This window comes from Calonectris borealis, chromosome 3 (genome assembly GCF_964195595.1).
Source record: "Calonectris borealis chromosome 3, bCalBor7.hap1.2, whole genome shotgun sequence".
Taxonomy (NCBI): domain Eukaryota; kingdom Metazoa; phylum Chordata; class Aves; order Procellariiformes; family Procellariidae; genus Calonectris; species Calonectris borealis.
This window is the reverse complement of record NC_134314.1, coordinates 14,097,575-14,123,499: the sequence shown is the minus strand read 5'-3', so window position 1 is coordinate 14,123,499 and position 25,925 is coordinate 14,097,575. Positions and strand designations below refer to the sequence as shown.

Genomic DNA, 25,925 nt, shown 5'->3' with positions numbered 1-25,925 from the left:
CGTAAGTTTCAAAAAATTGTGGGAGATTCATAGTAAATTACACGCTGGGTTCCACGCCAGCAAGCAGCACTACGTATTGATATCGAGGTCTGCCATTTTCTCAGAATCACAGTTGCATCTGTAGATTATTCATATCTGTGTCTTTAAAAATTATTAGATTTGTCATTTATCCAAAAGCAAGCAAAATAATAATTGACAGATATCGTGAATAATAGTGAAAGAAAGGAAGCACATCAAATGAAGATATTTCCAAAGGAAATTCCAAATTGATATGTGAGAAGCCATCGTGATGCAAACTGCCTGGTACTAAAGATATAAAATATCTGCTGTATTTTTCTCTGCACGACACCTGGTTCCTACAGCATAAGTTAACAGTCAGTAGGGTTCAGTGTTTCAAAAAAGCTCTTGAAATAAACCTCTAGGACAAAACCAGTGCTCAAATTGCAACACAGTGGTTAAGAGAACTACATTGTCAGAGATGCTGTCGGTTATTTGGCCTTTGAACCAGATGTGCCTGTATCTGAGGACTGCCTTAGAAAAGATTAAAGTTGTGTTTCACGATGGAAAACAGTAGGTAATATTTTATGCTGTGCCTTCCACTTAACAGACAAACGCACCATTAATTCATGGTGTAACTGTAGAAGCTGCATTTTTTTCATTTGCAATCTAATTGTATTTTTATAATAACACCCCAGAGATTCTTGCCTTTAACTTCACTAGAAAAAGATTGTGCAGAATTCGGAGAAACTTCTGTAAAAACTGGAGGAGAATGCATCCCCATTCATGTGTGTCTAAAAATATAAATTGGTGTGTTATTGGCGTGGTTTAACCCGGCAGGCAGCCAAATACCACGCAGCCGCTCACTCACTGCCCCTACCCCCCCTCAGCGGGACGGGGAGAGAATCCGAAGGGTAAGAGTGAGAAAACTCGTGAGTTAAGGACAGTTTAATAGAACAGAAAAGGGAAAAATAATAATAATAATAATAATAATAATAATAATAATGATAGAATATACAAAATGAGTGATGCACAATGCCATTGCTCACCACCCGCGCTGACCGATAACCAAGTAGCGATCGGCACTTCCTGGAACATGCCTCCCTTTCATATACTGAGCATGACGTCACATGGTATGGAATACCCCACTGGCCAGCTGGGCTAGCTGTCCTGGCTATGCTCCCTCCCAGCCTCTTCCAGAGCATGGACTAGCCCCGCTAGCCAGGGTACTTGGCAACAACTGAAAACATCAGTGTGTTATCAACATTCTTCTCATACTAAATCCAAAACACAGCACTAGGACGAAATTTACTGCATCCCAGCCGAAACCAGGACAGTTATCTATGTGTGAAGGTACTTTTGTTCATACAAAACGCTGAATATATACTGAATAAACTATGTTTATTGTAGAAAGCTATGCAAATGTGAATTACAGCAACGAAATGAAGAGATGACAGTGCTGTGTGCAAATGTAAAGCAGATTCTCACTGTAAACCCACACTTCGTGTTTAAAGCATGTTTCCCCGGGTGCAGACCAGACCGTCGGCTCCCGGGCCCGGGCTGTGCGCAGCTGCCCGGCGCCGCGGACGCGCTCCAGCTTGGACCTGCAAGGGGAAAAACACGCCGGGCTTTGAGAAAAGTGGTAAAACCGTGAGCAGGTGACCTGAGTGTACCCTAAAAATCCGCGAACAGAACAAAACCAGTTCCTCCTCCCATTTTGCCCGTGGTGCATTAGCTGTAGGGCCGCGCCTGAGCCCGCGTCCCCGTGCCCCAAGGGGGCACAAACGGGCCAGGGCCGGGGCCGGGGCCGGGGCCGGAACGCGCGGCGCGGCGCCTCCCGCCTCCCACCCGGCGCCATAAAGCCGCGGACGGGCTAGGCGCTTGCGCCCTGCGGGTGGTGGTTGGCGGTGTTCGTGGTGGGAAGATGGCGGCGTTTTCGGGTACGTGGTGCTGGGGCAGGCGGAGGGTGTCGGCTGTGCCGGCAGCGAGGCGCTGGGAGAGCCTCTCGCCTCTGGGGCTGCCGGCGCCTTGTGGGGGTGGCGGCTCCCGGTCTCCCTGCGGCGGGTGGGCCCTGTCAGCGCCGCACGCACCTCTTCGGGCCTGCCCTCGGTGCGGGCCCCCTGCAGTATGTGACTTACCACGTAGCAGGCTTAAGGTCGAGAGGCCTGTGGGGATGTAGGTGCTCTTCCCGGCTGCTCGGGCTTTTGCAGGCCTTCGGAAGTGGTTATCAAAATGGATTTGCTGGCCTTAGTGCATACGTGGAATGCATGCATCTGGCAGCTGGGGCTGCTTAAAAGTCAGGCTTGTTCCTCAGGCTGACTGGTTTCTGTAACAGGAGGCTCATGATAACTGTTCTGTGTGTTGCAGTGGATAATAACTGGTTTTTATAGGAGTAGCTGTCTTCTGTGGTATGGTTTGAAATATGTGTGTAAACTGTAATCTGAAAATTTACTGTTGAAGGAGGAAACATCACTGTTTGTCCCACCCCACGCACATATATGGACACATAGGCGACCAATCAACATTAGGGTACTATTAAGTTTTAATGTATATGAAGTTTTTAATTTGTTTCTTTTGACTGAATTATTTATATCTAATCATGAGGGAAAATGCTGAAGCTTCTTCCATAGGTCTAGAGATGAGTTTAGATGCTAGAGAGCAGGATTAATTTGGTTGTAGGTGAGGAAAATGTCATAGTGCCATTGTTTTATTAAACCCTTGTACTGTATATTGAATTAAACTGGAAGTGTACTAAAAATGGAAAAAATAATTTGGGGATTTATGTGTAATTTACAATCAATAGCTATTTTTATTGCTATGGAAAAAGCTTTTTGCTTATGTGGATTGTCTAGTTTTGTAGGATTACGAGCTATCACTTGAAAACATTAAAGCTTTCTGAAATCATGTGGCAAATAAAACGGTTTTTTTATAGCATTTGTATTATAGCAAATGGAAGAATAATTTTTGGCTGCATCCATATATCACTCCAGCTCTCTGTGTGTGTACGTGTGTGGTATATGTGAAACCCAGCTTGTGACAGTGTAATGGCTAGCATGTAAAAGCTCCCTTTAGAAAGGTGCATATTTATACTTAAAGAAATTGATTTAGAGTAACCCTATGCACCTGAAACGATAACCAGCAGCTAAATTGTTATTTTGGTGGTATAATACCAAAGTTTGGGTTGGTTAAGATCTGCTTTTCTCTTGCCCTTTTTGAATAGCTGCAGGTTTCTTTTTTTTTTCTTTTTTAAATAGAGGGAATTTGTTTATCAACATACAAACGTTATTATGTGGCTTCATATTTAACTTGTGGCTGAGGTACGACCATCAGACCTTGATGTGAGTTTGCCAGAAGGGGTATCTAAGGAAAAAACCTTTCAAAGCTGGATGTGATTAGTAATGATATGAAAATCAAAGCATTGTCTAATTAATACACATCCTGTAAGTGTGTAAGGCAAAATTTGGTGAGAAGAAACTTAAGCATCTCAAATCTGAGTCCTTACATGATACATTTTTTTTTTTCTTTTTTTTGAAAACTGTTTGTATCTCAACTGTAGAGAGAGTCAGGATATTTGTGATTAACAAAGTCTTCTCTGTTGTTTGCATAGGCAGTTTCCTTAAATGTGCAAAGATAAGTACATTGCCCTTGAAATGGTACTCAGTTCCCAGTGTGTTTGCTTTGCTACTATGTCAGCACCTGCCCCTATCCCTAATATATGCCTGACTTACTCAGCTATAAGTGGGGACAACTGTCAAAACTATATGCAGGGAAGTGAGAATGTGTCTTATCTATCATTTGAGTTCTATAGAGAAGGCTGCATGTGCTGTGGCCAAAAAGAATGCTTTTTTTGTTTTTGTCTGTAGTTGGAAGTGTTGACACTTAGAAATCTTTTGGGCTATGTTGAGGTAAATAACACTGCTTGTGCCTTTTTTCCTTGTCTTACAGAAATGGGTGTTATGCCCGAGATAGCTCAAGCAGTGGAGGAGATGGACTGGCTGTAAGTAGCAATGCGTTTGGGCCTGGCAAAATCTAATTTGCCTTTCAGTGATGTATGACATGCTTCTTAAAATACTTCTGGTGTCACGTTAAAACAAAGCAGATATGTGTTTTCCTTTAACTGTTACTGCATCTCATGCACTTCTTTTTAGTGTAAATGACTGAAGAACACAAATTGTGACTGCAGTGGTAACGTTTAAACTTGGACACCCAAAGCATGACTGCTTATACTTCAGTGTCATTTGTTTGATAAAAGCCTCTGTGCTTCTACCTCTGTGCTTCTGGTTTATTTATTATGTATTGTGGGATTATTGGATGTCACATAACTGATGCTAGTTTAATAAATTTTTTCCAGACTGCGGTCTGAATTTGTGCTTTTCAGAGTTGATGCTTGTGTGTCAGTCTTCTACAGAAGTTATTCTTCCTGGTTTTAATTACTTGTTTGGCTAAAATATTTGACATCAGAACTTGTTTTGAATTGTTATTCAGAATGTTATCAGTATGGACAATCTTAGTGTATGTAGTTCTTCTTTTCTCATATGCATGGTATTAATTAGCTGTGATTGTCTGAAAATGCTGGTTACATTTAGTTATCTTTACTTTCTTTTCCAGTTTTGAATAGGAATCTTGTAAATGAGGGCTGTGTAAGTGGCTTTAGAAGTGAAACTCACTTGAAGAAAGGAAAATGGAATATATAATTAATCTGTTTCTTTTATAGTTCAGCATAGTGATACGAGATGTAGCCCTCTTGTCAGGGTGTAGCTGAATCTACTGCATGCACTAGTCACTTCCTGTCAAGGTGCATCTCCTGTTCCAAGCTCTCTGTGTAAATGGAATCCTTTTCAATTCCTTAGCTGCAAGCCAGGAAGAATAACATTTACCTGCTATTTCTCATCGTGCAGATGACCGTGGTTTCTGTGAGTTTCTATATAAGCAAAAATCCTTTTTTCTACTGATAACATTAATTTGTGTTAATGTGTTCTTTCCTGTAGTCTTCCTACAGATATCCAAGCAGAATCCATCCCACTGATCCTGGGAGGTGGTGATGTACTTATGGTATGTATGCAGGATAGCCCTATTCCTAGAAAGCCTATATCTTTTAATTGTTGTTTGTGCGGTCAATTCTCTCTTTCCAGAAGGGTCCATAGTTAGACCACGTCTCCTTTCCTTCTGCAACAGAAAGTGTATTCTTCAGCTAAAAACCTCTTTGAGTTCCTGGTGTGTTTCCAACTGTTCTTGCAGATGGGATTCATTCTTTTTAGGCTTTGTTTTTTGACTACTTGACAGGCACTGCCACATGAGTGAGAGCTATCTGATTTCATCTGCTCTCCTTTTTGTCGTAAATACATGACACAGATCTGCATGGAACATGACTGATACTGCCTAAACAAATGCTTCAGTATTGATAACCTTGAAGATACCAGATTAGTATGCCTTGTTCATATGTCTTTTGCAGATCTCTGTGTTCTTGATTCCATAACCAAAGTAACGCTTCCTGTAATCTTCTGTAGCGCCTCCAGAAATCAGACATACATAGATAGTTTTTCTGGTTGACTCTGGGAGTTTTTGGGTTTGTTTTTTTTTTTTTTAAAGTCTATTGTAAAGGTTTTCGGTGTTTGTATTTGCATCTTATTTGTGTGAAGCAATGACATTACTCTCTAATACTTTGTGTATTATGCAGAAGTAAAAGTAAACTTAGTTTATGCTTTATTAAAATAGAACTGTAGAACAGTCCTTACAGTGTAAGTTGCAACTCTGGTTAAACTCTTAAACTTTTCTTCCTATAGGCTGCTGAAACAGGGAGTGGAAAAACTGGTGTAAGTAATCAAATTTAAATCAGCAGAAAGTAAAAGTCTTTAAGTGGTGAGAGGTGGTGTGTTTGTGTGTATGTGTATATACAGAATGTGTATATGTTTGTATATGTATTTAAGCAGTATTATTAACAGTCCTTACAAACATATGTATAGGCATGTTTTAAAGTGTTTCTGGCCCTGGATATTGCACCTGAAAACTAGGCTGACTGTATATTTGGAAATATTTGTATAAGTTGTGGAATGAAGATAATTTTCCATTTTAGGCTTTCAGCATTCCAGTTATCCAGATTGTTTATGAAACGCTGAAGGACCAGATGGAAGGCAAGAAAGGGAAAGCAACTATTAAAACTGGTGGGGCAGGTAAGTTTTTATGTCATACACCTCAAGTTTGGAACACTGTTAATTCATGTCGATTCCATCACCTCCCAAAGTAAAGTTAACCTAACTTGCCATTAGATAAGTATTTTTTCCTTAATTTGGGATAATGTGAATATAAAATCTGTGGTGATGATATTCTAAACCAGTGAATATAAATTTACTGGTAGGAATCATGGAAAGAACTGGGGTGCGTTTGATTGCAGTCTCTTAGTAATGCTCATTGTCTGCAGCTTAAGGCTGGTTGATCCTTCACCACGCTCTTCAGTGTTCTTCTGAAAGCCATACTAGTTTAGCGCCTTGCAAGATGTGAAGTGGTAGTAGTGTGCAGCTTTGAAAAAGGAGTTAAAAAAATCTTACGATTGCAGGGATAGATGAGACGTCAGCAGTGACACCACACACTTGGTTTGGGCCTCTTAGTGAGCTTGAGCAGAAAGATCTTCTAGGCTCAAACTTATTTTTGTATGGCTGCGGTAGCACTGTAGTGTGTCTTTCAATTCTGCTGTGCTGAATAAAGCTGTTGCATTCCTTTTGGCACCTAGCTAGATTTGGAAGCTGAATAACATCATCTTGAGTTGCTGCAGATTTGAACTAGTAAACATTGAACTGAGCAGGAAATGCACAGGGCCATAACCCACTGATATAGAATGGATTGTAACCATGATAATATCCTCACAGTATTTGAGGGTCTGTTATACATCTCTTTAAATAAGCTTGCAACTTGAAAGTGAGTAGCCATGTCCATGTCCTGTGGTGTTTATAGGTTGAGATTTATGTAAGTGACAGTAGCTGTACAGACAACACCCTGAAGATGTTACAGAAGTTCTCATCTTTCAGCTTCATGATAACTACTGCTACAGTGGTGACAGTACAGTCAACTTAAAAAAAAAAATCCGCCTTGAAAGAATGTAATGTGAATACACTCAGTAATCCTAACTGAAATGGCATGTAGTTTTACAAAAATTGCTTATATTGTGGAACCTCTAGACTTTATTGCAATATGTTGTAGGCCTTCATTTTGACCTCGTGGTATGAATTGCATTAGAACAAAGCTATCTCCCCAGAAAATTAAGTCAGACGCTGTAGAGCCAATGGGAGCTTTTAATTTGCGTTTTCCAGGCTTACCTTGTTGGTTTAATGCTTTTTCTGTTGCTGTCTTTCAAACCTAGTGCTCAATAAATGGCAGATGAACCCATATGATAGAGGATCAGCTTTTGGTGAGTTGTCCTAATGCTGCTTAAAATGTTCACTGGGTGAAAAAAAGAATAAAACTAGAAGAAAGTATGCATGGAAATTTCTTTTAAAAGCAGTTAGAGAGGCAATTTCTTTAACTAAAAATGTCTTGTAATTTTCAGCAATTGGATCAGACGGTTTGTGTTGTCAAAGCAGAGAGGTAAAAGAATGGCATGGATGCAGAGCAACTAGAGGAGTGACTAAAGGTAGATAAAAAATTACATATTTTGGAGACTCTTATAGAAGTTTCAACTGAAATGCCCGCTTGTCATCCATTGTTAATGTGGGTTGCATTTAAAATTTATTATCCATCTGAGCAAATGTGCCATTACTCAATTGCTAGCTGAAGACTTTGGAATGACAAATACCTCTGTTTTGCTCTCCTTGTGTTGTAAATTAGCTTTTCCATGATAGGGGATTGAGTCAGAGTCATAACTAATATTCACTAGAACATGTTTTATTAAGGTGTTATTAATAAGAAATAGCTACTCACACAGCACTTTCAGTTGTTTCCTCTCACACTTCACACACACGCATGCACAAATTCCATGGTTGGAGCAACAGTTGAGAGGTCAACCCCAACTCTTGACTGAGAAGCAGAGTCATACTGCTACTCCAGTGGTTCTAGGTGGATGTTCAGAAGGACCCTCCAATAGTCTCATCTCATCAGGTGTGCAGATAATCCCGTAGTCTGTCTGTAAGTAGCAGCCAGTTGGATGTGGTTCAAGTTACACAACCAGTTGTTAATGCTAGTGCATGATGGTGGCCTTGTACTGATTCAGCAGACCCCTGCTGTTCTGAGTTTATCAGTTCTTGTGGATTCAGTAGAACCACTGGTCTCTAGCTTATCACTCCTTTGGAGCCTTTCAGACACTACCTCTCAGCATGTACTACTTCTCTCTTTTGCCTGCTGTTCTGTGATAATCTTTCTTCCTTACATACATAAGTACCTATAAAGCCTTTTCACACTAACACAATAGGGGATTTTATGGCATTTCAGCAGGGGTGGAAATGTTAGACTTGCATGGTCTTGGAAGCAGCCAGACTTGAACCACCTTGATGAAATTGAAATTTAGGTGTTGTTTTAGATCCTTTCTTTCTCTTTTAAAGGGAAATACTACTATGAAGTTTCCTGTCATGACCAAGGCTTGTGCAGAGTTGGTTGGTCTACTATGCAGGCTTCACTAGATTTGGGTGAGTTTCCTTCAAAAGAAGAATCCCATAGACAGTTCTAACATTCACGTGGAATGGCTGGAGTCCTGTTCTAGTCTTGCAGAGAATGGGCTCCTTGGGAAGGATAGCAGTATCAGGGAGTTTAAAACTTTTTGTACAAATGTTGTTCTTCCTGTAAAAAAAAAAAAAATCTACTTAGGTGGCAGCAATGTCTTGTTTTTTGTGACTTCTTCCCTTTTATTTCAATTTTTTAATGAAGATGACTGGAGACTAGTAAAATCAATAAATGTACTGGTACAAAAATACTGATTTAGCATATATCAAAGCTAGAAGTCTTTAGTTACTGCTGCGTATTATTTTTTTACATGATAGTGTGTCATGGTTTAACCTGGCAGGCAGCCAAATACCACGCAGCCGCTCACTCACTCCCCCCACCCCCAGCGGGACGGGGAGAGAATCGGAAGGGTAAGAGTGAGAAAAACTCGTGGGTTGACATAAAGACAGTTTAATAGATCAGAAAAAAAGGGGAAAATAATGATAATAAATAATGATAGAATATACAAAATGAGTGATGCACAATGCAATTGCTCACCACCCGCGCTGACCGATAACCAAGTAGCGATCGGTACTTCCTGGATCACGCCTACCCTTCATATACTGAGCATGACGTCACATGGTATGGAATACCCCATTAGCCAGCTGGGCTGGCTGTCCTGATTGTGTTCCCTCCCATCTTGTGTACCTAGCTCAGTCAGTAGGCACGGGAGCTGTCCTTGGACTAGGAGGGCACTTAGCAACAACTGAAAACATCAGTGTGTTATCAACATTCTCCTCATACTAAATCCAAAACACAGCACTAGGAAGAAATTTAACCCTATCCCAGCCGAAACCGGGACATAGTGTTAGAGGTTTCAGTTGCCGATACAAAGAGGAAAAAACAATCTGCGATCCAAAAGATGAAAAGCTATACTTTGTCTTGTCTTCAGGCACTGATAAATTTGGCTTTGGCTTTGGTGGCACTGGTAAGAAATCTCACAACAAGCAATTTGACAGCTACGGTGAGGTAAGCTTGAATTGCTTATTGGTAGAAACATTATTTTTGCAGAGTTTTGCATGTTGGTTCTGTGCTGTAACAATCAACTGTCTTTTGTAATAGTGCTAACTTTTTAAGGGAAGGTCACTGGGCAAAAGCACCATGAAACATTGAAGCATTTTTTGATGAAAGCATATTAACGGATTTAACAAAAGCAGTTAGCAGCTTGAGGCTTATGATTGTGGCTAGACTGCAAATATATTGACCTTTATTTAGAAGATAATCTCTAACCTGTTACACACAGAAAAGGTTTAACTGGTCTCTTGGATTTATTTCTTGACTTATTTCAGTCTTAGCTTGAACAACACCAACCCGTCTATATACCTTGGCAAATGTCTAAGTGAGGGCATCCTATCCTGTTTACTAGTAGTTAAAGTAGAAGTTATCACACAACTCTCATATGCCAAACACATACTTAAATGCTATTAAGGTGTAGTTAGTCATGCTTTATTTCTGGCTATTGAGTTGGGCTTGCCATTAGAACGGTTACCTTCATGTACACTTCTGAAAATGTCTACCAGGAATATCTGTGGTGGTTTTTGTGTAGTGTGCCAGTCAAGAGTTCAGATGTTTAATCATAATTTATATAAATATGAATAATACCACAGAAACTGAAGTCTCTTTGTGGTATTAGTGAACTCTCAATGCCATAAAACTTGTAACTTTTATGACTATTGTATTGTAGCTTTTTTATAGTAATGACTTCTGAGCTGTTTAATTAGCAGTACTTTATAATATACAGGTTTTATTGAATACCATTACAGTGAACAGATTTCAAAATATTTAAATGAAGTGCTTAAGTATACATGCATATATAACATGCATATAGTATCTCCTGCAAGAGGTAGTCTTTTTATATAGTCAAAATATAGGTTTCTGTTACTGTGTTTGGTGCTAAGCTTAGGCTTACATTGACTAATAAATGCATGATTCATGCACTTTTCCATAATGCAGAGTAATTCTAGGTAAATGACTTAAATTTATCATTGTCAAAGTGTTCGGTTTTAAAGTAAATTTAAAGCAGCAATAAATGTTTAAATAACTAAGATAAATTGGGCAGTTTACTGAAGATTTGTAATCAAATAAAAATATGGATGCTACTTACAGCGATATTATTGGAATAAAAATTGAACTTGCTTCTCTCAAAACTTAGCATTCAGTAGGAAGAAGTGGGAAAACTGTAAAAGTTGACAGGATGTAAGCACTGTTTTCTTAGCACACTCAACACTAAAATCTCTTAGCTTCACAAACTTCTTTTTGTTACAGGAATTCACTATGCATGATACAATTGGATGTTATCTAGACATAGATAAAGGACAAATAAAATTTTCGAAAAATGGTAAGTTTTATTCACTTTCTTCTTTGGAATTTTATTGGGATGCTTGTATTGGGGGAGGGACAGGGGGAGGAACGCGCACACTTGCGGAATCTGACTGAACAAAACCTGCTTTCAGGGAAGGACCTTGGCCTTGCATTTGAAATCCCATCACACATAAGGAACCAAGCACTTTTTGCAGCTTGTGTACTGAAGGTAACTTAGGAATATCACAGATGTATAAGATCATGAAAATTGTTCTAGTTTTGGTAACTAACTACTTTTGTATAGAATTTGCATAGCCACCTACAGTTACTGTAGTTCTGCTTCTACACTGTTTCCTTTGGTCTACTAGTGTTTCACTACTGGAGTGGTCACCACAGTGTGTCAGCTTTGATGAGTATCGTTCAAGTTAAAATATCACATATTTAAACTCGAGTTTAAAAAATTAAACTTGAATATAAGGGTAGAATAGCATGGACAACTAATTCCTAATACCAGTGCTATCTTGCCTGTATTAAACTTTGATATACTATGATTGAACAGATATAAGCAAATAATTTGAAAGTGCCAGAAATCCTGTTTCGTTTAATCTCAACTCTAACATTACAGTAGTGTACTAGTATGTCTTTCTGGAGTTAGTCTCTTTGGGATGATGTCTTACCGAGTAAAGGTTTTAGCAAAACGTTTTGGTGGTCAGAGAAATGTACAAGTCCAAAAAAATGTGGTTTGGTTTCTTTTTTTAAATTGTGGTTTGTCATTGAAAATGAATGGAACATGGAAGTTCAAAAAGTTTCCATGTATCTGTAAGTGTGGGAATATTTTGATGTAGAAGAAAAGAGTTTTAAGAGCTAGAACCATGCACAAAATGTCTGGCAGGCTTTAGACGGCTTGGGGAAAGGAAATGTGTAGGATGGGAGAAAACGCCACCTTCCCCTCCTCGTCATCTAGCTCATTTCTCATGGGGAAGTTAATTATGGAATTGTTTCTCATTTTATGTGGTCTCTTGACCCCGTCTGTATGACACAACTTTGTTGAAATGTAGAATGCTGAACTGAAATTCAATTTTGGTGAAGACGACTTCAAGTTTCCACCAAAAGATGGCTATATTGGTCTTTGCAAGGCTCCCGATGGTAGTGTTGTAAAATCACAACACTCAGGTAGGTTAGATTTTTAAACTTCTCTCACTTCCATATACTGATTGTTTTACAGATCTTTTGATCACTTTAATTGCTTCATTACTGCTGTATTCAAGGTCTTACAATGATCTTAGCAATATTAGTGCTTTTTAAAAGTATTCCAAATTTTCTTCATTTTAAACCACAAATATTCTTAACATTTGAATTTAGAAATGCATCAGATAAAAAGAGAAGTTCAGCTAAGTTACTGAACAGTGTAATCTTAAAAATAAATGTGTGTATTTAAGATCTGCGATAAAATTAATTATGCTGCATGGCCAGTATACCCGCTATCATGGCAAGATTCACTTGTAATCTCTTAATATTAATCTGAAACTATTCATATTTGAGTGGGCAATAACATCACCCTTTAATGGAGCATTTAGAATCATGAGGTTTTAGATTATTGGTAGAAAATCCAAATTTGTTTCCAGTAAAAAATTCCAGGATAGGAATGTAGTTTGTCTTAACGGCATATTTTTTCACTTAGGAAATGCACAAGTGGTTCAAACACAGAACCTTCCAAATGCTCCAAAAGCATTGATTGTAGAACCGTCAAGAGAGCTTGCAGAACAAACTTTGAACAATGTGAAGCAGTTCAAAAAATACGTTGATAATCCCAAATTAAGGTAACAGTGCATCTGTTATAATTGTATTTTTGGTATTGTCCATGGACATGACTTTGCAGGGGGTGTTCCACTTTGTAGCTAAGTGGATCTTAATCTGCAGTGTTACTGAAAATAGCCTCAGTAATATCTGCTACCAACCAACCTTCTGACTTTTCAGCTACACTCAAACCAGTTAGGGGTTTTTTGATGTGTTTTATCTACGGACTACTTCTTTCTGGTATGACAAATCTATTTGTTTTTTTAATTCAGATTATCAAAGGTGTATGATACTTAAGGTTTTTAATCAAGAAAAGCACATCTCCTGCTTACTGCCCTTCTTTTCTGAGCACCTTCCTGTGTCCCCCACCTCCACCTGCCCTCATTTTGTTTGTTTTTCATCTCTAACAAATAGTTATATACAAGGTCTGCTCTGTTTACATTAGTGTGCTCACAGGACAAATGTTGCAGTGATTAGCATGGGGTTGCAATTCTGAAAAATAAATAGTCTACAAGCTGCTTTGGTCTGAAGTTGTTTCTCTTTTGACTGTGCTTACAAAAGTTAAACAAGTGTCTCCCTATTCTAAACTGCAGTCAATTTACAAGAGTGCTTTTTACTAGAATTGCAGGAAGTAGCAATGGGGAGAGGCAAGGTATGATGTAAGATTCATTTAGTTTACTGTTATTTGCATTTCTAGCTTTCAAGAACACAGGAAACTTATTAAGTTAACTTATGTTTGAGATTTTTAAGGAACAGATTCTTTTTTAAGGTTAAATAGGTTAAGGTGTTAATGTGTTTAATACAACAGTGATAAAGTAATCAAATTCAGATACAACCCGGTAACAAAACTTTCACGACTTGAATTGAAATATAATACGCTACATATGAAGGGACAAATTTTAATTTTTTTTTCCTATTCTTTTATTCTTAAAATTACTGTTCAGAGCTATTAATCGTCAGCTACTAATAAAAGAATCAATCTTCAGCCAGATGTTTAATATATCTTTTGAATATAATAAAAAATTAGCAAATGTCAAAATATGTTGATGTAATTTTAGGGAGCTGTTGATTATTGGTGGGGTTGCTGCAAGAGATCAACTCTCTGTACTGGAACAAGGGGTAAGTTGTATTTTTGTTCATATGATTTAATAGTTTGGGTTCTGAATAACTCATTATGTTGCTAGAGAATAGTAATGGTGCTTCTTGTAATTCCTGGAAACCTGATAAAAAGAAATTATGCAGTTGATAGGAAGCTCACGTTGCACTGATCTAGCATTTGTTGCTTTACTTCCGTACCAACTGTCAATACAAATGCTTATAGTACTCGGTCAAATTCTGTTGAAGCCTGAGTACTTCTGAAATTTTAAAATAAAGTTGTAATTTTTGCCATTTGTCCTTAACTAACAAGGCAGAGACAGTTCTCCTATTAACCTCTGCTTCAGTTCTGCGTGAATAAAACTGGTCTGCAATTACCAGGGTCAATGTACACCACAAACTAGTCCTACATAGAAGGAACAGGTCTAGTTTCAGCAGCATGGGATGTACAGTCAATTCAGTCATGCTGTAGGGATAGCATAGTAATTTTTTTTATTTAAGACTTTGTCCTGGTTTCGGCTGGGATAGGGTTAAATTTCTCTCTAGTGCTGTGTTTTGGATTTAGTACGAGGAGAATGTTGATAACACACTGATGTTTTCAGTTGTTGCTAAGTGCCCTCCTAGTCCAAGGACAGCTCCCATGCCTACTGACTGAGCTAGGTACACGAGATGGGAGGGAACATAATCAGGACAGCCAGCCCAGCTGGCCAATGGGGTATTCCATACCATGTGACGTCATGCTCAGTATATGAAGGGTAGGCGTGATCCAGGAAGTACCGATCGCTGCTTGGTTATCGGTCAGCGCGGGTGGTGAGCAATTGCATTGTGCATCACTCATTTTGCATATCTTATCATTATCATTATTATTTTCCCCTTTTTTTCTATTCTGTTAAACTGTCTTTATGTCAACCCACGAGTTTTTCTCACTCTTACCCTTCCGATTCTCTCCCCGTCCCGCTGGGGGTGGGGGGAGTGAGTGAGCGGCTGCGTGGTATTTGGCTGCCTGCCAGGTTAAACCACGACAGACTTGCTTTTGGAAGTGAGACCACGTCACTATTGATAAGTTTTTTAATGATTCTAGCTGCCAAAATACAAATTTTCTCTGAAGCCAGGCTTGGACTGGAAGATTACAAGACTTCCATGTGAATGCTAAATTCATGAAGGTGAACACTTCCATCTAGCAAAATCTTAAGTTATTTCTATAGTTGATAGACTCGATAGGTATACTTCCACAGTGGGAAAAGCTGAATTTATTTTATCCCTATTTAAAAACAAATCCATTGGCTTCAGATAACAAAGTTGCACAGCTTTTTTTGGGGGTAGGAAGTGGGGGAAGCATGGGGAGAAGGGAGCGGGGGCACAACACATCCCAAAATAAGGGAAGGCTTCCTGCGTAAAGCAGGTTCTGTTAATGAAATGGCCACAGAACTGAAATGCAGGTTGCCCAGAGAGGTGGTGGGATCTCTATCCTTGAAGATACTGAAAATTTTACTGGGCAACTTCATGAGTACTCTAAAGCAACTTGGAAATTGTCCTTGCTTTGCATATGATGGTGAGAGTGGGGACCAGATGACCTCAAGAGATCTCTCCAACCCAAATTACTCTAGGATTCTGTGAAGTTATAATTAATAGAAAATAGGGCATCATACTGATAATTGTCTCATAGTCTTAAATTTAGACAAAGCTGGTAATGCTTCTAGTTAGTTATGGGACCAATTCATACTCTTACATATTTCATAGGTGGATATTGTCGTTGGAACTCCTGGAAGACTGGATGACCTGGTCTCAACGGGAAAGCTTAATTTATCTCAAGTTAGATTCCTGGTTCTGGACGAAGCTGTACGTAGAGAACTAAGTGATATTTAAGTTCTGTTCTTAAATGCAATATAACATTATAGGACAAGAGGAAATGGCCTCAAGTTGCACCAAGGGAGGCTTAGACTGGACATTAGGAGAAATTTCTTTACTGAAAAAGTGGTCAGGCCTTGGAACCTTAATGGTTCTATGATTTCCTAAAAGACTAAGTGAAACATCATTGTTCTATATCATTTGGCACCTCAGTGGAACAACAATTAGCTACCTATAGGCTCTTTCAAGTCTATCTTCTTATTTCTAACCATAGTAACCTACACATTTTTTTCCCCTTATAACCTCTCTGGTAAAGCTGTTTAAATTTTTTCTGATAGAGAAATACATTTCAGGCTGTATTCACAAGATTAATGAAGTCTGTCCCTGTTACTGTACAGGGAACTTGAAAGGACAAAGGCAAGATAGGCATTTTTGATTACCCAGCAGGTCTTGAAGCCAATGAATGTTGTAGTCAATATGCTGTGAAATGAATGCCCCTCTCTCTAATCTGTTATAGTACAACGGAATATTCACAAAGATTAAATGCCTTGGGGTATTAGCTAGGAGAAGCTGCTGAGACAGATGTTCAATTTCTTGTGAAGCACAGCAGCTGTACTTGTAAATACTCCACAAATTTTTCCTTTTTTTTCCTCCATAGTAGTAATATCCTAGCCAGGCATTGACCTGTCCAGCTAATTAAGAGAGAACTGAGACTACAAGTGTATTGCTTATTTAACTCAAGTGTATAGATTGAGAAATAAGAATTGCAGCTTTCTTTTTCATTTTATTACCATGTAGGATGGCCTTCTCCTCCAAGGTTATTCAGATTTCATAAATAGGATCCACAGTCAAATTCCTCAGATAACTTCAGATGGAAAGAGACTTCAGGTATAAAGTTTGTTCTTGTTTTTGTGGGTTTGGATTTTTTGTGTGTGTGTGGTTTTGGTTTGTTTTGTGTTGGTTGGTTGGGGTTTAGGTTTTTTTGTGTGGTATGCACTGCCTTCACTTGTTGACTGTTACACGGTGTGGAGCATGCTTATTTGATTTTTTTATACCTCTCGTCCAAAAGTGACACTTGTCCATTGGGTTCAGTAATTGCCTGTGAATATGTATTTTTAGGATGCTAGATCTTGAAGCCCAGTGTTTAGCAGTATTTGAGTTATTTAGATATAAAAGTATCTGAAAAATGGGTGTCTACATACATTATGATTTCTAACGCTCTAACAATCTTTATTCAACACCTCTTAGTAATTCTGCTTTCTTCCTCTTAAATGATTGGGATTTTGTAAGAGAATAGCTAAGTAACTTATTTTGTGTCTTGACTCTTGCCAGCTGGGTAGTTCCTGTGATGAGAAAAGCCAGTCAGGGACTCTTTCTCTTGTGCTACATTGTGCTGTTCAACTACATAACATTCTTGCAGTTCTACTCTGACCTTTTTTGCTGGGAAAATCTGATCTTCAGTGTTAATCCAATATAGCTTTTTTCTTCTCAGGTGATTGTGTGCTCTGCAACACTACATTCTTTTGATGTGAAAAAACTATCTGAGAAGATCATGCATTTTCCCACCTGGGTTGATTTGAAAGGGGAAGATTCTGTCCCTGAAACTGTACACCATGTAGTTGTGCCTGTAAATCCAAAAGCTGACAAACTCTGGGAAAGGCTCGGCAAGAACCATATCAGAGTAAGTGGTCTATAAGTGAAAACGTAAGATTATTTGCCCATGTTTACTTATTTAACCTTCAGAATTGGGGCCTAATGTTGTAGGATCTTTGCCAGCTATTGAAACAGCTTTGTGTACGTGAAGTGGTTTGTTCCATGGTGATCAGCATCATGAGATTGGTAATGTAACACTGTTTCTGAACAGCTCAGTCTTACATGATTGAGGAAGTTCTTGATAGAGTAGCATTCTCATTTCTACTAGAGAACAATGGCACTGCACCGCTTTTTCACTCATTTCACAGCTAATGGTCTGTGGCCTAACTGTAGTTAACACCTGTCTTTCCTGATTGATCAGGAAGAAGTAAACCTTCCAACATAGATCATTCTGTAGAGTAGAGTTTTGTCTCTAACCTATGAGACGAGCAATCTTTAGAGGAATGGATTTCATCTCAGGCTAGATTTGAGACTAGTTTAAATTCTACATTAACCTGACACCTATTCATGTGAGAAGGTGGTGGTTGTTGTTGTTGTTGAAGTCTTTAGCTTTTGAGTTCTGAATAACCTGGGACTGTATTTCATTCTCAGCAACTCTTACGCAGTTAAAATCAATAGATTTTCTTAACTGCTCATTATCTATGGAACATCCCTTTGTTAGATCTGTTAGAGCTTTTTCATTAAGTCTTAGCATTAATGTATTTCACTTGGGTTTTAGGTTTATATCCGATTCAGCCTACCATAGGGAAAAAGATAAGGAAGCATAGGGAAAAAGATAAGGAACGACTGTGTTTGTACGATTTAGCCATGTTTATAGTACATTGGTTTTGGGTTTGGTGTTTTGGGTTTTTTTAATTCATCACTTTTTTCAAAGGTGGTTTCTATCCAATGTCTACATAAATAATTTTACTGTCTTTTTGTTACGAGCAAGTTTTGTGTGCTTACACTCAAGACTTTTCTTTAGCTAAAGGTAGCTTAACTTTTGTCTGGTGGGAGAACAGAATGCTAAGATAACTTTTAAACTTTATTGAATTTCTTACTGATTATAAGTTAATGGAGTTTCTTCTATGAAGTATGGACTAATAACTGGCGGGTTTTATTTGTTTGGGTTTTTTTTCCCTAGACTGATGAAGTACATGCAAAGGACAATACACGACCTGGTGCTAACACTCCAGGTAACCAGCAACAGTAGTTAAGTAATAGCTTGTGAAATAATAATCCTTTGTAAATATTGTAAATATGAAGTAATGCTAAATTATAGTAGATATCAGCCTTGAGTCACGTTCTTCCAAATTTTTATTTCTACATTTTTATAGTTGTGAAAAGAAATGTGTTTCTGTAATTAGCGGGGAGAGAAAAAGACCTGAATATATATTTGCAGGTGTGTAAACAAGTGTTTGTTGGTGTGTATAAGTAACTTGAAACTACTTAGTAGTTTTGTTCTTTCTGTATTATATCACCTTGCAGCAGGGGAGCGTGGGAGGGAGAAGAAAAAACTGAAGGTCTAGGTCACCTGCTCTGCTAATAAATGCTTAACTGTCTACTGGAAGGCTAGAGGAAACTTTAAATGTATGCTGTGAGTGAGTGAGTGAAATAACTTCTTTACTTTTACTTAGAAATGTGGTCTGAAGCTATTAAAATTCTAAAAGGAGAATACACTGTTCGGGCAATCAAAGAACACAAGATGGACCAAGCCATTATTTTCTGTAGGACTAAAATAGACTGTGATAATATGGAGCAGTACTTCATCCAACAGGGCGGAGGTAATATTTTTCACCAAGACCTTATTCTGCTCGCTTTCCTGTTTATTTCAAAGCCAAAATTATATGATAGAGGTCACCAATGTTCAGACACCACACAAATAAAATTGTGCTTCAAGTTTTTTGACATACTGATTGGGCATAAAAGTCAGGATTTGGCAGCAGGGAGCTGCAGGGGTGCCCTTTGTGGGAGGAGGCAATGAACTGCCCTGTACCTGTTCCAGACAGCTCTGAAATGGCTGGAAACAACCCATCATGCACCAAAATTTGAACCAATGAGAAGAGCGTATGGTGCCTCTGCTGAAACGTATATGAGAAAAAACAATAGTTGCTAGGGGCTGGAGACGCGGGAGGAAACATGTATGCATAGAAGCACACACATGAGGCATGGAAGGAGAAATTTGAGAGAAGACACAAGGGGACACTGAAAGGGAATGTGTGAGGAGAGAGGTGAAGATACACGTTTGGAGAAACATGGGAGGTTTAGACTAGGAAAGAGTGAGGAGACATGCCTGCACAGACCTCCTCTGGGGAGGGGAGAGGAAAGGCATTTGTTTAATTGTTCATCTTGTTTTTCCCCAATGCCTGTATCAGTAATTAGAAGTTTATGTTAATTGGTAATAAATTAAGTGAAATTCCCCTGAGTTGAGACTCTTGCCTACAAAATGTACTTTTTTTTCCAGTTCTGTATGGTGTTGTGTCATAACTTATATATGATGTTATTAATGCATAGCAACTCTTTCAGGCCCTGATAGGAAGGGACATCAGTTCTCATGTGTCTGTCTGCATGGTGACAGAAAACCTCAAGAAAGAAAGCAAAACCTGGAAAGATTTAAGGTGATGCAGCAGATTCTTGAAGGCTTCACTTCCCGATATCTGAAATCATATGTTACTTTGTGTTGCTAGTTCTCCATTTAAATTAAATTGCTTTCAAATGCTGTATGACCTACTTCCTAAAATTCTGTGAGGCACAATTTCTGTAGGTGGAAATCTATACTGTCAGTCAATATGACCTTTGTGAGTTTTCATTGAGAGGATAGGCGGGCTTACTTTTAAGTAAAACCTGAATTTAAGCTCTGTAACAGATTACATTGTTTTTTAAAGTCTTTGGTTCTTGAATATTTAAAAAAAAAGTTATTTAAATAATAGACAGTTTAGTTTTGATTAAGCCATTCATTGATTTATACTTGCCTTATGCTGTTGGGGAAAAAAATAAGGATGTAAATTGACCAAGCTATTCATGTTCAAAAAGCACTGTTGTACTGTGGAAGAGCTTTATTTGAAGTGTTCGTAAATGTACAGAGACACTTTGAGGTGAAGTAAGTGGGCAGGACTACGGTTTCATTGCCTGGGATTTTGTTTGGTTTATTTAGCACAACACTTTTTACAAATATGTTTTTGTAGAGAGGGGATGTCCGTTTCTTGATCTGCACAGATGTTGCTGCTAGAGGAATTGATATTCATGGTGTTCCATATGGTAAGACATAGCTTTTTAAACTAAGCTATTCAATTGCATACAGCTTCAATATATTTGCAGCCCTGTCAACTAGTTAAAACAGGTATATGACTTACAGCTTCATTTTAAAAAGTTATAGATGTTACAGGCTTGAACTAGGCAACTTTTAATTTGATTGTTCACCATACCGTCTCAAATACCTAACGATGATCTGCATTGTTGGGGATTCTTCGCTTGTTTTTCCGCTCTTGTCAAAAAGTAATCATGGAGAAAGTTTTATAGCGGAAGCCTTAAGTGTAGATAGTGCAGGTAATGCCACCTGTAACTGCTGTAATAGAACATAAAGTATGTATATGGGTTAAGGAGAGGGATTGCAGCAATCAAAATGACATTTATTTTAGGTGTCTGATCTGTGACATTAGTTCATATATTTAAAAAACTTGTATTCTCTGTGGATTGTGTGTATCTTATACAGTTATCAATGTCACACTCCCTGATGAAAAACAGAACTATGTTCATCGAATTGGGAGAGTAGGCAGAGCTGAGAGGTATGTATATGTTCAGAGTAGTCGCCACATTTTGTTGAGTTTTTTGTTGTTTCATAAGTTGACAGTAGTTACTAAAATACATCTTTCTCTCTCTCTTCTTCCCTAATATTTCAGGATGGGTCTAGCAATCTCCCTTGTGGCAAAAGAGAAAGAAAAGGTAATATACAGACGTTACTTACTGAAGTTCTATCCATTGCTGATGTCTGACTTCAATATCTTGCATTGGATATTAAAAGTTCTTGCTTAATTGAAAGGGAATTTAAATAGATACCTGAATTACCTCATGCTGTAATTAAGCAAAATGAATGTACTAAACTATTTCACAAAGTTTAAAAGTTGTTTTCCTTTATTTCTAGGTTTGGTATCATGTATGCAGTAGTCGTGGAAAAGGGTGTTACAATACTAGACTGAAGGAAGAAGGAGGTTGTACCATATGGTACAACGAGATGCAGGTAAACGTTTCACTTAACCAGAACGTTCTAATTCCTCTAAAAGATTGTGGGATATGGTTCTTGTTTTAGCTGTGTAGTGGAAGTACAAAGCTAGTTTTTGGGTGTTTATAATCTTTGATTCCATTTGAAGAAGAAATTAGAAAACTTTGCAAGTCATACTTTCTTTAATTATAAAAGCCTATTTTAATATTCCCAGCCAATTCTGTTGGGAGTCTTATTTTCAGCTTCTCTATGGTCTTCCTAAACAAATGCTGTTAAGTTACACATTTTTGTTTAGGTGATTTGTTACGAAACTGTAAGTAACTTAAAACTGTTGTTCCTCTAACCTGGAAATAGTGTGTCACTTAAGTATATTTTTATTGGGATTTGTATACCAAGTATGAATGCTTGTTAAATTCACAGTGCTTCCCTTCTTTCTACACTAAAGAGGGGAGGGAGACCTTACTGCTCTCTACAACTGCCTGAAAGGAGGTTGTAGGGAGGTGGGCGTTGGTCTCTTCTGTCAAGTAACAAGCGATAGGACGAGAGGAAATGGCCTCAAGTTGCGCCAGGGGAGGTTTTAGACTGGACATTAGGAGAAATTTCTTTACTGAAAGAGTGGTCAGGCCTTGGAACAGGCTGCCCAGGGAAGTGGTTGAGTCACCATCCCTGGAAGAATTTAAAAGATGTGTAGATGAGGCGCTTAGGGGCATGGTTTAGTGGGCATGGTAGTGTTGGGTTGATGGTTGGACTCGATGATCTTGGAGATCTTTTCCAACCTTAATGAATCTATGATTCTATTCTACGATTCTGTGAATGATATATCATTTCTGGTAAAATAAGCTTGGACTGTGTGCTCTTTATTATAAAGCAGCCCCACTCACATAAATAGAGTAGTATGTAAAATAAAGGTTTCTAGGTAGAGTAAAAACATACTGAGATTGGAAATTAACTTGTATAGTCTGTTTGAAAAAAGCGTTAGTCTTTGGTGTCTGAGACCATATTGTTTTCTGTGTACAGTTCCTGTTGAAACTATTTGAATGTGTCTGTTCAGAACACTAGTCTGACTGAACGCTTGGACCATAAGAGTACTTTTAAGACTTTTTTTTTTTCTTTAGTTGCTGGGGGAGATTGAAGAACACTTAAACTGCACTATTTCCCAAGTTGAACCAGACATAAAAGTACCAGTAGATGATTTTGATGGGAAAGTTACATATGGGCAGAAAAGAGCTCTGGGTGGTAAGCAATGAACTACTCTTGAGTTACCTTGCTATGCAATGCTCAGTTTCTTGATTATCTGCTGTATAATTACAGAATAGATAGATTTAAAAAAACCTGCTAGTTTTTTTGCTGTCTTCTGGATTTGTTACATGCAGTCTATGGGTTGCAAGTGACCAAAGTGTGTGTATGCCTATATTTCATTTTGTTTGTGCTTTTTTTTAACAAGTTAACAAAGTTACATTAACTTTCTGAATGACTGTGGTTGAGCATTATTAGTTCTGCTGAAAAATGATTTTGAACACATCATTTAGATTGGATCTCTTTTGGCAGGTGGGCTGTATAAAGGCCATGTGGATATTCTGGCACCTACAGTACAAGAGTTGGCTGCTCTTGAAAAGGAGGCTCAGACATCTTTCTTGCATCTTGGCTATCTTCCTAACCAGCTGTTTAGAACATTCTGATTGTGCCGAACTTGAGACAAGGCGTGAGTTAGTAAATGCTCTACCCTGCAAGTACAAAAATCCCATACTGTCCCATACTGAGTAGCAGTAGTTAGAAAAGGATTAAAATTAAATACACTTCTTGCATGATGAGCAGCATGTTCGGCATTGTTAACTCTGTATTAATTGTCTTGATGAAATAAAACAAGTCAAAGATGAAATGGTTTCTTTTGCTCTTTTTGCCTTGCCTTGGGGATTAATTTGCAGAATCATTCCTTGCATAGCTTTTTGATTTATTGAAAATCCAAGTATAGTTAAGCAAATCTGGAAGAAGGAGAGTTTAATTCTTTTCTTTGCAGAATATATGTTAAAGTTATTTAACTAGCTGTATACTGTAATTTTTAATGCTGGGCTTTTTAAAGATGCATGCGTATTCAGACAGCTGTTTATATTTAAGATACTGAAGAAAAAAAAACTTCCTGAAGTATGTATTTGAAGCTGTTGGTTATCCCAAAACCCTAAATATAGGCTGATGACTGCATTTTGATTCTGTAACACTAGACTTCTCAAAGTTAATGTGTCTTAAGTATCTACAAAGATCTTGTACAAAGAATTCTACAGTATTCTGAGTTCATAGGAAAGTAACACACTAGTATCAAAGCAGTTCATAAATCTTCAGGAAAATCTTTTTCATGCAGCAATATAGGTTGAAGTACTTAATGCCTCTTGTGCTGCTTTCAGGCAGATTGTATTTGTTCAAATGAAGTAGTCTGATTTGGAATTTTGGAGTCACTTTTTTGTCTAGTGACTCCTCTAATGATGGTTCAGAAATTTTGATGACTTTGCCTGCAAATTGTCACCTAAAATATCAAAGGTCATTGGGAATGCCTGACAACCCAGAACGAAACTAACTTTTGCCCTCTTCCTGAAGACTTCTAGTCACAAAACATTCAATCCACTTGCAGAAAATAGATTAAACAGATTAAACTCATGTTGAGCAAAGAAACAATTTTTTGTGTAGTGTTACTTGGAAAGGGCAGACTGAGTGTCCTAGTTATCACAATAAAAGACATAGATTTCTCATTAAGTTTAACAAATTTCAATATTAATTTTCCTGTGACTATGTGGTGTTATCTGGTCCTAAACTGGTAATCGTGGAATCCTTCCTTTAATACTTTTTCTATACTTTAAAACTGGGGGGATGGGGGATGGGATGCTTATATGTTTAATTTTAAATTGGGGGTAGTGGTGGGTACATGGAGTCAAAATGTTACCAGTATTGATCTTTTTGTTGGAGTAACATTTAGAATAAATCTGCTACATGTTCAAAGTGCTGATATCTTTCAAGGTTAGCTATTGGGTATCCAAACTTCAGTGCATGATTTCAAATTGTGACTACATAGCATGGCTTTTTTCAGTCCTAAAAATGAAAGTCACTTTAGGTGTATAACCTTAGCCATGCCAATACTTATTTAAAATTTGTATTTTCTTGGTGCAGGAGCTGAAATTACTAAAATGGCCTAATGTATACTTTTTTTCAGGAGGTTTTACTGATGTGCCTTCAAAGGCTGCAGCATGAGCGTGGTAGAGGGGGAAAGAGTTTCTGGTTGAGAAACTTTAAAGGTTGACTGAGATGTCAAGAACTTAATTGTATCTTGTGCTAAACAACAGAAAATCCCCACTGCCCTAATCAGTAATCTCTAGGAAAAGTATTTCGATGAGATGGCACATAAACTACTTGCAGTTGTTTTGAGGGATCTGGCCTGGGTTTTTTGTATTACATTCAATTACTGCTGTCTTAAAACATTAAAAAGATGAACTTTCTGGAAAACATCAAATTTCCTCAGAAAGTAAGTAAGGTTATTTTAAAAAAGTAATAATAATTCTTAAAAAAAATAAATCAAACTAGAAAGCTAAATGGAATTATACCAATTTAAGTTCAGACAGTTGTCCCTGGCACAAAGTCCCTGGATGCTCATGGTCTTTCATTATTTTTATTTCAGAATGCCCATGCCTTTACACCTAGTAACAGTAAGTGATAAGCCATATGTAGCTAGACAGGCATGATTCCAATTAAAAGCTTTAACTACCTTTCTTGAACCAAGCACTGATTTGCTTTCACACACACAGTCAAGATATGAAGATGTTTTCAAGTGGAAGTTAAAGTCAACAGATATATAAGGACAGAATTTCTTAGGATCAGGTGATGTTGCCCATCTTGTCATCAGGAATATTCCAAGTGATACAAAAAAAAAAATTTCTCATTGAAGTTAAGTACCTGATTGTGTGTCTTTATACATACATGTATATATACATGTAGGCTGCTCTGTATATGTATACTACATGTATATGATGGGGGGGGGGTGAATGTTCCAAATGTGCTTTTTTATCAGCTGACTAACCATTGACTGCCTCTTGATGGTGCTGATGTTTCATGTATGGCTAGAGAGGCCATTAGTATACCAGCCTACTGCTTCCAATTGTGTCAATTATATTCTCCCTATTCTTTTTTTCTCCTTAGAAACAAACAAACCCCTAAACAAAAAAGAACTTAAAGCTGTTCGAACTGTTTGTGTGGAGCACAAATTTGCAATGAAGGGCCCTTGCTTCACTCTCTGACTTCTTGTTGCTGCTTGAATAAACATGCAGTTTAAGCTGTTAGGATGCTTAATCCACTAACTTCTGTTTTAAAT

At 38.0% G+C, this 25,925-nt stretch overlaps 1 protein-coding gene across 2 annotated transcripts; it reads left to right on the top strand.

The window, feature by feature from the left end:
• The first annotated feature begins 1,830 nt into the window (after positions 1-1,830).
• DDX1 (DEAD-box helicase 1) lies at positions 1,831-23,453 on the top strand. 2 transcript variants are annotated; one of them, XM_075145029.1, is made up of 26 exons: positions 1,831-1,937; positions 3,943-3,994; positions 4,986-5,049; positions 5,781-5,810; positions 6,071-6,167; positions 7,352-7,399; positions 7,538-7,621; positions 8,526-8,609; positions 9,575-9,651; positions 10,948-11,020; positions 11,136-11,212; positions 12,042-12,156; positions 12,665-12,803; positions 13,839-13,899; positions 15,616-15,714; positions 16,522-16,611; positions 17,216-17,404; positions 18,500-18,551; positions 18,993-19,139; positions 19,882-19,973; positions 20,541-20,613; positions 21,068-21,140; positions 21,255-21,297; positions 21,497-21,592; positions 22,690-22,810; positions 23,123-23,453. In XM_075145029.1, exons 1-26 carry the CDS (start codon positions 1,922-1,924, stop codon positions 23,251-23,253), a joined length of 2,223 nt encoding a protein of 740 aa, XP_075001130.1. In that variant the 5' UTR covers positions 1,831-1,921; the 3' UTR covers positions 23,254-23,453. The 2 variants fall into 2 exon arrangements, with proteins under 2 accessions (XP_075001130.1, XP_075001129.1); XM_075145028.1 differs by lacking the exon at positions 7,352-7,399 and having other exon boundaries at positions 1,835-1,937.
• The last annotated feature ends 2,472 nt before the right edge of the window (positions 23,454-25,925 follow it).

Excerpts from the sequence above, each read along its gene's own strand:
- DDX1 (XM_075145029.1), top strand. Across the intron at positions 7,400-7,537 it reads TGATAGAGGATCAGCTTTTG|CAATTGGATCAGACGGTTTG; the intron begins GTGAGTTGTCCT and ends TGTAATTTTCAG. Across the intron at positions 13,900-15,615 it reads TCTCTGTACTGGAACAAGGG|GTGGATATTGTCGTTGGAAC; the intron begins GTAAGTTGTATT and ends CATATTTCATAG.